Consider the following 13176-nt stretch of genomic DNA (forward strand, 5'->3'; position numbering starts at 1 on the left):
CCTGTGTGTGTGCATGCCTATGTGTGTGTGTGTGCCTGTGTGTATGTGCACGCCTGTGTGTGTGCCTGTGTGCAAGTGTATGTGCATGCCTGTGTGCATGTGTGTGCATGCCTGTGTGTGTGTGTGTGTGCATGCCTCTGTGTGTGTGTGTGTCTATGTATCTGTGTACAGGAGACAGCTGGAAATGAGACTGGAGCTGGACTGTGGAAGGCATGCCCCTGGACTTAAAGTACTGGGATTTCAAGGTATAGATGCAAGGTATCCATCTGAATATAGATATCAACAGATATGCACACCCAGAGTGTCGGCAGGGCCAGCTCCACGGGCACGTGACCTGTGCCGTCACTCTGGGTCCCACACACAGAAGGACTCTGTGGATGGTTTAATGCTCTGCCATCAGTGTCTTGAAATCTATGGTACATTTTTAGCGAGTAGACCCACATTTTCATTTTGTACCGGGTCTCACAAACGATGTGGCCAGTCCTAGGTGCTTGTTTTTAACAATTAATAATAACAGCCACATCCTGTACAATTTCAACTATAGGACACTCTGGAAAAGGCAAAATTATAAAGACAATTAAAAAAACAGGAGTCGTCAGGGTTTGGGGGAGGGGAGGGATGAACAGGCAGAGCCCCGAGGATTGTTAGGGCAGTGAAAATGTTCAGGATGACATCATAATGGTGGGCCCAAGTCATTATACATTTATCCAAGCCCATAGAATGGACACCACCAAGAGTGAACCCTGGTACCAACTGCAGACTTGGGGAGATATGACATGTCCATGTGGGTTCATCCACAGTAACAGTGGTCCCACCCTGGCTGGGGATGTTGATAATTGGGAGATGTTCCACATGTGTGGGGCCAGGGGGTATAAGAGAAAGCCTCTGTACCTTCCCCTCAGTTTTGCAGTGAACCTAAAATTTCTCTAAAATAAGATTTTAAAAAAATAAAAAGAATACACACAAAGACTTCTAGTCTCAACACCTGAACTGTTGGGGTTACAAATGAGAATTTCTGGGGTTTTTTTCTCTCTCTCTCTTTTTTAAAGATTTATTTCAGAGAGAGGGCGAGAGTGAGTAGGGGGAGGGGCAGAGGGAGAGGGAGAGAGAATGCTGAAGCAGACTCCCTGCTGAGCACAGAGCCCAACACAGGGCTCGATCCCAGGACCCTGAGATCATAACCTGAGCCGCCCTCAGGAGTCGGCCGCTTAACTGACTGAGCCCCACAGGCACCCCTCTGTTTCTCTTTAAACCCGCTCCCAGGTGGTTCTGAGGACACCTCAGTTTGGGCCTCACCATCCCAGACCACGGGACCGATAGAACCCGTGAGCAGGCGCGTGGCAGGCACTGAGCAGTGTTTCGGGGGTGCCCAGAGGTAAGCAAGGTGAACAGGAAAGTCGGAAGAAGACAGGGATGGTGACGACCTTCCTATTCCGAGTGTACGTCAGAGCCAGCAGCACCCCCTGGGGCCTATCCAGAACCCCAGCCTCTCAGACCCTCCTAGGTGGCTCCACAGCCCCCAGGGAGCCTCCCTCCCAGATGCCAGCACCCACTTCACCCATCAGCATCCAGAGTGGGAGTGTCTGGGGGCTGCCATCCCTCCCTCCACTCCAGTGCTTCTCAGCCAGGGGCCATTCTGCCCTCGGGGGGCATGTGATGACATCTGGAGATATTTGGGGCTGTTGACGCGTGGCAGTGACATCTCACAGATAGAGGCCAGGGATGCTGCCCAGGATGGCCCAGCTCACACAGGGATCCGCAGTGACGCCGCGGCATATCAGTCTGGCCAAGCCTGAGAGACCCAGCCTTCAAGCCTACTGATGGAGGTGGTGGCATAAACACGTCAGCCGCTTGGGCCCTGACTGGGGGTCAGGGGTGCGACTCTGTCTCCCAAAGGCCCTGCAGGATGAGGGAGCCAAAGTCAACCTACTGAGACTCTCAGTGGCCTGGCCGTCTGCCTTTGCCCACCCACTTCCTGGTGCCCCTTCCTGTGCCGGAAACATTTCCTAATTACTCACTTGCACACATAATCCTTGTCTTGGGGTAAGCTTCCAGGAAACCTGACCTGCAACCAGTGGCCCACAGGCTTCACTCTACAGCAACTCACTCAGCCGGCAGGGGCTGCCTCATGGCCTGGAGCCCGGTGGGGATCAGGCAGGAGGGAGTGCTGCAATCCATTAGCAATGCCTGCCTCGGATCCTGCAGGGGGAATGCAGGCCGGCTGTTGGCTTTCCTTCCTCCATTCCTGGAGCGGCAAAATGGAAGGCCACGGGCATTATGCAGTGCTGGGGGGTTGGGAGAAGAAAATGGTGCTGACAGGCTGGCAAGAAGACAAAGGAAGGAAGAACCAGTGTTTGCAAGAACTTTGAGCATTTGCCCAGATGCCTACTTTCGCCATGAACTTGAAACAACCAAGGACTTCCACGAGCATGGTTGATTCCTTTAAGACATCATATTCCTGGTGAGCCTGCCCTCCCCATCCTCACTGAGTTCATATTTGAGCAGGCCCTTTTCTTCCCAGCTACAGATGACCGCTCACGACCAAATTGAAAAATATTAATTCTCTTTGTCTCCTGCCAAAAAGGCTAAAGCAATTACAGGCCCTGATATGAAACACAGATGTTAATACATTTGGAAAAACAGGCTCCTATAGGCGAGCAGAGGTCCAAGTATGAAGTGCTTTTGGAATTAAAGCGCCAGATCAAGTTATACAGACAGCCCCCAATGTGAAAGCCATTCTCCCGAAATTCATTCCAATGTAGGAAACCCAGGGCCACAGCACACATGCTGACATTTCCCCTATTTGCAGACGAGAACCAATCCACCCTTGGGTACCCACTGGCACACAGCTCCAAATAATATAATTATAATCATCACAGGGAAACTTCACTAAGATCGAAAAGTATTATAATTATGGGCAATTTTCACTTTTTTGGAAATTGGGCTCAAATGCCAGAGAAAGATTGCAAACAAGGCCTTCTCAAGTTTCAGTTCTGGAAGAGAGAACACACTGGAAGGTTTGCTGGAACGGACCAGTCCAAGGCTGGAGGAGCTGGGAGAGTGCGAGGCCGGACCGGGCCTCCTTGGCGGCCACTCACTCAGACAACAGGGCTGTCCCTTGAATCTTCGTGCCAGGCCCTGCCTCGGAGCTGGGGATACCTGCAGGCAAAAGGCAGCCATGGTCCCACGACTCAGGAAGCCCACGCCCTAGGAGAAGGCCGGACACGTTTTCCTCCACTCACACACCCAGGTTTTACAGAGCACCTGCTGTGTGCCAGGCTCCAGGTGCAAAGAATAGGACAATGGGCAAAATACAGCCAACTCCCACCCTCTCGAGGCACCTGTCCCTGCTCAGCCGCGGGGCAACCATCAGGGTGTCTGCAGCTCCCAGTCAGATCTTCGGGGAGGCTCCACCAGGGTCCCTGACCCATCCAGCTTCCAAGTGGTGGGATGGGAGTGGATCCAGGTGTCTCCAAAGCCCCCGGTCTTTCCCTCTTCATTACACAGGATTGTGGAATATGCTGGCAGGGTCTTTTGTCTTCTCGGCCTCAGTTTCCTTTCCCCCACTATTACCTGATTCCTAGGATTGCCGTGAAGGGAAAGGAAGAGGCGTAGATGTCAGCCAAGGAAGAAAAACAGATGAGACTGGAGAGGCAAGCTTCCTTTCCTTAATCCCCAACCTGGCACTGTGCCTAAGTTTCCCTGTCTGTGAAATGAGGTGGTGGTACCTCCCTGGGGCGGGGGGGGGGGGGGGGGGGTTGTGATGGGAAGGATTACAGAGTGCTGCACGTCAAGTACTCAAGGCAATTAGCTCTGTCATCATCACCGTTCCAGAAGGCCTGTCTCTTCTCTCTGTTCAGAGAGGTGTCCTCAAGAAGGGGAGGGCAAGGTCACGCACCGGGAAACGGAAGGCATCAGCCAAATGGACGCAGATGGACAAGCAGCAGCCCTGACCCACAGGCAGGTCTGCAAGGGGACCACTTCATGGGGACATGTGCTCACCTTGACCTTAGCAATCAGGCAGGAAACCCACCTGGAGGGATCAGAACGGGACAGGGGCGGAGGAGTGCCCCTTGGTGGCATCATTTGGGTCTTCTTGCAGAAAGACGGTCGGACCCATCCACTCACCTCGGGAACCCTACTTGCCACTCAGCTGCACGGTGCACAGTCCTCAAGCCCCTGGGAGGGGAGCAGGACAGAAGTCTGCACCCCCACAGAACGGATGAAGTGACTCATCCAAGGTCCCGCAGATCCTCAAAGGAACAGGAAGGGCAAGTCCACTCTGGGCAGCTTCAGAAAATACCAGTGTCAAGGTGACACTGGGATCAATTACATCAGAATTCTACAGGAGGGACCCCAGCACCCCAACAGTTACTTATTAACTGGTTTTGAATTCCGCCTCGAGCGTGTGACCTCAGGAGGGTCATCTGACCGCTCTGTGCCCCAGTGGTCTCATCCGCAAAATGGGAGAATATGGACTTCTCGAGGGCATCGTGAGGAGTAAGGGAGGGTGCGGGCACTTGCAAAGCACTGACCTGGTCAGTCGCAGGCACGGAACCTGTGATCATTGATTCCCTACCAACCCTACTCTCCCCGCAAAGCCAGGCTTGGGATGAATTATGGAAGGAAACAAAAGCACAAAGATCGGAAAAACCACCAAGGCCCACCAGTCAGCCTCAGCCTGCAGGACCGGAAGCCAACGGCACTAACTGGACGGACACAGTCTCTGCCCAGCAGGTGGTCCCTGCGTGCAGGCTTCTTCCAGAGCGATCCCTCTGGACACAGAGGGATCCCAAGGGGAACCAAGGGGGCATCGGGGGCCTCTGTTCCTGCCCAAGCAGCTCCGAGCTGGGATTTGACAAAGGCGCTAAGGAAACCTGCCAACGTGTCCTTGACCAGGCTGCCCTGGGCCTGCTCTCTGCTGACCTTCCAGAACTCCGGTGGTGCCCAGGCAGCCAGCTGCTCCTTCCCTGCCCTTTGAAAAGGCTACTAGGGAGCTGAATCGGCCACTCCTGAGAAAGCAGCTCAAAACCAGAGCTCCCGCCCTGGGGCTGAGGTGTAGTGGCAAGATGTGCAAGCCAGGAGACGGGGAACCAGGCACGTAGGCCTTCAGGAGCAGCAGAAAGGCTCCCGGAAGCTTCCGGAAGCCTCTGGAGCCAGAGCCCGAGGGATCCACACCCTCAGCCAGCCCCTTCCCCATGCCCCTGAGACTGTCAGTCAGGGTCTGGACTGCACTTTGGGCTCGGTCCTGTGGAGAAAAACAGCCATCTTTGAGAAACCACGCTAAAGGGAACATGGGGACCTGTACTAGAGGGAGTCTGTCCCGTTCCGTCTCGCAGGCATATAAGATGGCTCACAGATGAGAGAGAAGAGAGCTCTTGATCACCAGTCCACAGCCTGTAAGCTATACAAAAAGGCCCAGCCCCGCCCCCCAAGACTCTGACATATAAGGAGTTAAAAATCCGCCCCCCACCCCACCCCAGGGTGATTCTAACCCACAGCCAAAGGTGAGAACCAGAGAACCAGAGCTTGGGAATCACAATCACCGTTCGAGCCCCAAGTGAGAAGCACCATGGTGCCGCCATGGCCAAGGACGCGAGCCCTGGAATCCCAGAGACCCGAATTCAAGTCCCAACTCTGCCCCTTTCTGGCTGCATGACCTTGGGTAAGTTACTTCCTCTCCCTGAGCCAGTCTCTGCACCTGGAAAACGGGGATACCAAGTTTTCCAAGGATCATTTCCAAGGTACATAGGAAGCAGAAGTGCCTGGCACATAGTCACATCCAGAAAGCACCAAATGATGGCAAGCCTAGAGCAGAGGGTGGGGATGTGCTCTGGTGTGTGACCGCGTCCCTCTGTCCAGACATGCTCACGGTGATTAAAGTCAGAAAAAAGTCAGAGTCTTGCTACCAAGTCCTTAACCTTTACTTAGCATGAGGGAAACTGGGGAAGGGACCATGAGCTGCACCCTGGAGCCGTCAATACTCTCCCATGAGGACGGTCCCTGCACCCAGCACCCACGCACCTTCTCGTCCATTTCCCTGGATGAAAATCATGAGGGCATCCCCAGGGAGCTTGTCAGAAATGCAGAAGCTCAGTGCCCCCCCACCCCGGCGCTGCAGAAGGCAGACTTGACTGCATTTTCACCCAGATCCCCAGGAGCCTTGTCACCAAACTGTTTAAGGACAAGGAAGCTGCTGGGCTTCCTTCTTGAGAGGGAGAGGTCAGAGCTGTGGCAGGTGTGAGTGTTCCAGGGGGGTTGTGGACACTGCCAAGGAGCCCCAGGACACCCCCGCTAGGAGAGGAGCTGGGAGCGCTGGGGGGTCCCAGGGAGGGCCTGGGGGGTGACAGAGCCCCCCTGGCAACAAAGGGGTACATGCCTGCCTCCTCCCTCTCCTCGTCTGCCAGCTGCTGTGGCAAACAACCCCTCGGCCCCCACTCCAGCCCGTCACGGGGATAGCTCCTTCTTCCTCAGTGACTCAGGCTGCAGCTGATCCAACCTTGGCCGCGGAGACCACTCTGAGGTCACCCTCCTGGCAACCAAAGTCCCTGAGACCGACCAAGGGACATTTTTCATCCAGCTGCCAACATCATATCGATCTTGGCAGTGACTGACACCCTTTGAGCAGGTTCTGCTTCCCTGGCAGGCCTGTGCGCCGCCCCCCCCCCCCCACCAGGGGTATCTCACAGAGCACCTGCATCCCCCACAGATGGGGCAGTACTGGGGGAGCAAGCTTGGAACCTACTGCGGGGAGGGGGTAGGGTAAGGATGGAAAATGCCCAGTCCAGTTTCCATGAATGAAACTGGTTAACTAATGTGACCCCCTGTAAAGCCAGGCCCGAGCCAGTCTGGCCTGAGGCCTGGGGTTCAGAAGAGGAGGGAAGGCTCTGATCCCTTGCCCCCCCACCATGGCCACTGAAGCCAAAGTCCCCATCCCTAGACCTGCCTTGCAGCCCCACTTGTCCCACAGCCCCCCAAGGGTGGCTCCGGTGGCCTCTCCAGCTGTCTGGGGCCACGTTGCGAGCAGGGCCCAAGGGCCATGGAAGGCCTCCAGCTCGGCGCATTATTGGAATTTAATCTAGATTCCGAGAGATCGAGAGGACTTGGTGGGAAGTGTCTGCCATAGGGGGAGAGATGCTGAGGCTAACCCAAAGCCAGCTAATCCCTGGCACCCCAGAGCTTTCCAATAAAGCTCAGGCAGAGGCTCGCCAGAGAGCCAGATGTCCCAGCTCCACACAGCTGGGCAGCAGGCAGCAGCAAGACCCCAGACCCCTCGGCAGAGGGAGCAGGCTGGCCACACAGCAGGGTGGCAGGGACGGGATCTGGGTCCTCTGGGGATCAGATCAGCCGCAGGCCTTCAGCTTGAAGAAGATGCGTGTCCCCTCCCCCACCCCCAGAGTTGGGGAAATGCAAACAAGGGCCCCACCTCCACACAAGCTTAGGCCTTCATCCCACCGGAGACTGAAAAATGAGACATTTAGCAGAGATGGGGGGAAAGCACTGTTGCAGACAAAACTTGGCCCTCCCCCACGCCCATTTTCCTTTGAAGGTCTTTGCATTCCCTGTGATGATGGTGATCATGGTGAAGAAGATGGTGGTGGGGATGACGGTGACAGTGGTGGTGATGGTGATGGTGATGATGTAGGTGATGGTGATGATGTAGGTGATGGTGGTGATGATGTAGGTGATGGCAGTGATGGTGTTAATGGTGTCGATGGTGGTCATGGTGGTGGTGGTGATGGTGGTGGTGATGGTGATGTAGGTGATGGCAGTGGTGATGTAGGTGATGGCAGTGGTGATGTAGGTGATGGCAGTGATGTTAATGGTATTGATGGTGGTTATGGTGGTGATGATGTAGGTGATGGCAGTGATGGTGTTAATGGTATTGACAGTGGTGATGGTGGTGGTGGTGATGGTGATGGTGATGATGTAGGTGATGGCAGTGATGGTGTTAATGGTGTTGACGGTGGTCATGGTGGTGGTGGTGTTGATCGTGGTGGTGGTGGTGGTGGTGGTGGTGATGGTGATGATGTAGGTGATGGTGGTGGTGATGTAAGTGTTGGCAGTGATGGTGTTAATGGTGTTGATGGTGGTCATGATGGTGGTATTGATCGTGGTGGTGGTGGTGGTGATGATGATGATGAAGGTGATGGTGGTGGTGATGTAGGTGATGGCAGTGATGGTGTTAATGGTATTGATGGTGGTCATGGTGGTGGTGGTGATGGTGATGGTGGTGGTGATGTAGGTGATGGCAGTGATGGTGCTAATGGTGTTGGTGGTGGTGGTGGTGGTGATGGTGGTGATGATGATGATGGTGGTGATGGCGGTGATGGTGATGTAGGTGATGGCGGTGGTGATGGTGATGATGTAAGTGATGGTGGTGGTGATGTAAGTGATGGCAGTGATGGTGTTAATGGTATTGATGGTCGTCATGGTGGTGGTGGTGATGGTGGTGGTGATGGTGATATAGGTGATGGCGGTAGTGATGGTGATGATGTAGCTGATGGTGGTGGTGATGTAGGTGATGGCAGTGATGTTGTTAATGGTATTGATGGTGGTCATGGTGGTGATGATGTAGGTGATGGCAGTGATGGCGTTAATAGTGTTGACGGTGGTCATGGTGGTGGCAGTGATGGTGATGGTGATGGTGATGATGGTGGTGATGATGGTGGTGATGATGCAGGTGATGGCAGTGATGATGTTAATGGTATTGATGGTCGTCATGGTGGTGGTGGTGATGGTGGTGGTGGTGGTGATGATGATGATGTAGGTGATGGCAGTGATGGTGTTAATGGTGTTGATGGTGGTGGTGGTGGTGGTGGTGATGATGGTGATGATGATGATGGTGGTGGTGGTGATACTAATAACAGTGAACATTTACTGAGCACTTACTATGTCCTAAGGAAGTCTGTTAACCCACTTTATCCTCAGCATAGCTCTGGGAGGTAGATGCAATTATTATCCCCATTGTACAGAGGAGGAACCTGAGACTCCAAAGGTCACTGCTTCCCAAGGCCACACTGGTATGTAGTGTCTGGATTTGAATCCACACTCTAATTAGCTAGGTTATCCCACCTGAGGAATTACACAATAGAATCATTTTGCTTCTGGATTAAAAAAACAAAACAACCCACCCAGAAAAAATATATAAATAATTTAAAATTTTTTTAACCTTTTAACTTCTGGAGAATGAAGGTCTCGCCTCCTTCTTTCAGGGACAGAAAGGAAATTTAGACATCTACAGACAGCAGCCCCTTCCTCTCCCTCCATTCCCTGCCTCTTTTATACTTTGCACCTGCCATGTCATCTGGAGGGCAGAGGCGTGGGTCTGGCTACTTCCGCCGGTGCCTGGCACACAGCAGGTACTCAAACATTTGCTAACGAGGGACCTGGTCTCCTGGCAAGCCAAATGCCCCCAGAGTCAGGAACGCAAAGCAAGGCTCGCGGGCCCAGAGATGGCCTGTGGCCAAGCTGCTCACCGGGGGCAACCTATGATGCCCACCCTCGCCACCTGCCAGAGAGCCGCAGACAGCCGTCCCGCCCATCCCGCTTCCAACCACAGTGACTCAGGCCTTCTTCCCTCCCGGAGGGCCTCCAGATGCACCTCACGGAACAGAGACAGGGTTGAGGAGGGAGCAGCCTCAAACCGTGACGGGACACGTGCCCACAATGCCAGCAGGCTGACACAGGCAGAAAGACAAGCAGCTGCTGACCGCCTGCTGGGGAGGCCAAGGCTCATGTTCCATTAAGCAAGGACCAAGTGGCTCACCCCGTCTGGGTATCATCACGTCCCTCTGTCCTCCCTACGACCCGTGCTTGTCCCCGCCTTAGGACCATGGCCTTTGCCGTTCCCCTGCCACTCACTCTGTTCCAGCCCACGCCCCATTGCCAGAGCCTTCTTGTCATTCAAACACCCCCAGCTCAACAAGGCCATGGTCATCCATGACCACTCGATCGCTTCATGAGGCCAGCTCATCTGTTTCCTTGCTTCCTGGTTTCCTGCCCTTCTTCTTCAGCCCCTGATATGGGTTGGGGTATATCCCCTAAAAAGATACGCTCGAGTCCCACCCCTGGTACCTGTGAATGTGACTGTATTTGGAAAGAGGGTCTCTGTAGATTAACTTCATTAGTTAAGTAAGATGAGGTCATATTGGAGCAGGGAGGGCCCCTAGGTGTCCTTCTAAGAGGAGAGAGGTGCACAGAAGGTCCCGTGAAGATGCAGGGCCACGTGGCAACAGAGCAGAGAGTGGACAGACAGATGTAGCTAGAAGCCAGAGCACCGACAATGGGCAGACACACCCCCAGAAGCTGGAAGAGGCAGGAGGGAGCCCCACCCCTACCCTTCAAAAGTTTCCGAGGCAGCACTGCCCTGCCAACACCTTAACTTCCGACTTCCAGCCTACAGAACCATGCGAGAGCACATTTCTATTGTTTTAAGCCACGCACCTCATGGGACTTTGTTAGTGCAGCCCAGAAAACCACTCCTCTCCTCAGCCACCATTTCAGATGAGGCCCCTGGCCCCATAGTCCAGTCCCCAAGCCAGCGCCTGGCCTGTGGGTACTCAGGGGGATGGGATAAACGCATGGCTGGGCTTACACGTCTCTCTCTAAGTGCAGTGGCCTCTGACCCCCACAAAGGAGGTCCTGTGCCTGTCACACCAGGCTTGTCTGTCTCAGGGACCGGTGGGTGGCGACACCCCTCACGAGAAACGGCAGCATCCCAGCCAACCCCCGGGGACACAGCAGTGGCCAGGAGGGCAAAGGCATTCCCGCCTGGGAACTCTGGAAACTCAGAGAAAGAACCACACAGGTGACACCAGCCTACCCTTGCATTCTCTTCAGCCAAACCCACTTGGGGCAGCCACATTCCTGAGGTGAAGCCTCTTGCCGGAGACTCAAGGCAGGTGTGGGGAGCCTGCCAGGAGGGGTGGGGAGGGAGCAGGGCTCGGCGTTTGCACAAGTGGGCCGATGGAGTGCTATTGACGAACTGCCTCTGGGTACCTGCCTCGCCTCCTACTAATCAGCCTTCAGGAGAAAAGTCAAACATATGTTTTTGTTCAGGAATCCTGGGGGATCTGTCAGAACCCAGAGCAAACGTGTGTCACACCCCCGAAATTAACTCGATGCTTCTTCCCATAATTGGGTCTGGGGGATGGGGCACAGATGCCAGGGTTCAGTGGGTCATCGTAGGATTTGGAGGTGATTGCCAAGACCGCGTGCCACCTCCCCCACGGCACACCCTCCTTCCCGGTACCCTCCCCTCCAGGACAGTGTGCTGGCCTCTCCATAGAATAGGGTGAGTAGGGCTGTGCATGCAAGTGGGGGCTCTAAAATGCAAATTTAGTCAGCACTAAGATACCATTTGTCGCCCATCACACTGACAAAGACCAAAACCGTCTGATCAGAGATGATGTCGTGAGCACATGAGCAATCGGCCTGCTCTTAGGTTGTTGGTACCAACTGACATAACCTCCAGGGACAGCTGTCCAGCAAAATCAGTCAGTTACTGACACGTGCACCCTCTGACCCCAGAATTCTACTTCCGGGGCTGTATCTGATAGACATGCACCGGTGTGAAATGATGCTGTCGACAAAAATAATGTGCCTCTTGCCTGTAACCCAGAACCCACCAGGGTGGAGAACTTCAAGGAGCGGGAGGCAGAAGCTGCCTGGGGGACGGGCACCAGGGCTCAGAGCCGGGAGGGAGCCTTCCTGTTCACTGTAGCTGCTTTTCTCTTGTGAATGTGACAATGTGAGCGTGTCTTACCTCCGCAAAAATCTCTTTTCAAAAGAAATACTTTTGGTACGCCCGGGTTCAAGTCCCAATTTGGCCACTTTCTCCCTGGGTGGTGGCACGCAGATGACACGCCCTTTGGCTTTCAGCTTGTAACTCTCCCCCTGTCCCAGAGGAGTGGCCACCTCACACGGCTGCCGTGAATACGAAACCAGGTAACAAATGCAAAACAGTGGAAACCCTCAGAAAGAGAGGCTTGGTTTTCTTAGTCTTTAAGAAGACAACCCCTGACATGGTGGTGCTCCCGAAGGAGGTGGTGACGTCTCCTCTTTCCCCAGGGCGGTAATGGGTCCCCATTCCTGCTGCAAATGCTGGGACCGTCCATCAGGAGGCACCCACAGCACCTTCCTGCCATTCGTTACTGAGGAATGGCATCCAGCCATGACAAGAGTCAGCCTGAGCCAGCCCTCGAGCCAGCCCCTGGGCAGCACCACCGGGGTTGGTCACAGTCACCTCTGGAAGGCACCATGTGCTCGCTCGAAGCTCCAGCCCATCTCTGAGTCTCCTGACCTCTCAGGAGACCTCGAAACTAAAGGGTCTCAAGACAGTCAAGTCTTTCGACACAAGATCTGGGTTCCCTACCTCATGATTCTTTGAAGGCTGTGTTCTCTCTCTGCGTGTTTATTTCTGGGTTGGGGTTTTTATCCTGTTTTATGACAAATGGCCACCTTCACCAGTTGCCTGATGTCATGTGCTGGGTTTCACGGTGAGCAATGGGAGATAGGTAGACCCTCAAAAGATGTTCCTTCCTCTTCCCTACCCCCATGCCTTCCGTGCCCCTGACCCAGACCACCCATAAGTACCCACAAGGGCTCACCTGGCCAACCCCTCTTCCTAACTCGATATGCTGACGGGGAGAGTTTAAAGAAACAGCAGCCCGCACCACAGACTTTCTTGACAGAAGAGGTGCAGTGTAGGGCCTGGCAGGTGGTTGGCGGCCCCAGACCGAAGCGGCCCGGCCCCGGCCCGAGCCACCGCCCCCTTCGTCCTCTGCAGCGGAAGGCAGCTCAGCCCCCGGCCCGGCGCCGGCCCCAGCACCCACCTGCCCAAGTGCTCCTGCAGCACCTGGTAAACGCTGATCCGGAACGTCTCGTTGTCGAAGCGCTCCCGAATGTAGTCCTTGTAGATCCGGAATTCGGCTGCGGTCACAGCTTCTCCTTCCGGGATCTTGGAAAGATCAAACCGGAACTCGCGATGGTGGTAGCGCGGGTAGAAGAACTCTTTGTCGTGCTCCACTGGAGAGGGAAGAAAGCACACACCCGCACCAACCGCTCATTAGTTACTGGCTTTCGCTCTCCTGGCGCAGAGCCCAAGCATGCCCTCGGCCGGAGACCCCTGGGGCTGACTGCCCCTTCCTCGCTGCCCCACGGCAGCCTGCAGAC

The 13176-nt window shown here is 54.7% G+C and overlaps 1 protein-coding gene across 1 annotated transcript in view; it reads right to left on the bottom strand.

The window, feature by feature from the left end:
* BMP7 (bone morphogenetic protein 7) overlaps window positions 1–13176 on the bottom strand; it is an 87240-nt gene that overhangs the window by 41792 nt on the left and 32272 nt on the right. The window contains exon 2 of the mRNA XM_027624209.2: window positions 12837–13029. Within this exon, the coding sequence (XP_027480010.1) occupies window positions 12837–13029 (193 nt within the window). The remainder of the gene's footprint in view (window positions 1–12836; window positions 13030–13176) is intronic.

Source organism: Zalophus californianus, chromosome 8 (genome assembly GCF_009762305.2).
Source record: "Zalophus californianus isolate mZalCal1 chromosome 8, mZalCal1.pri.v2, whole genome shotgun sequence".
Lineage (NCBI taxonomy): Eukaryota > Metazoa > Chordata > Mammalia > Carnivora > Otariidae > Zalophus > Zalophus californianus.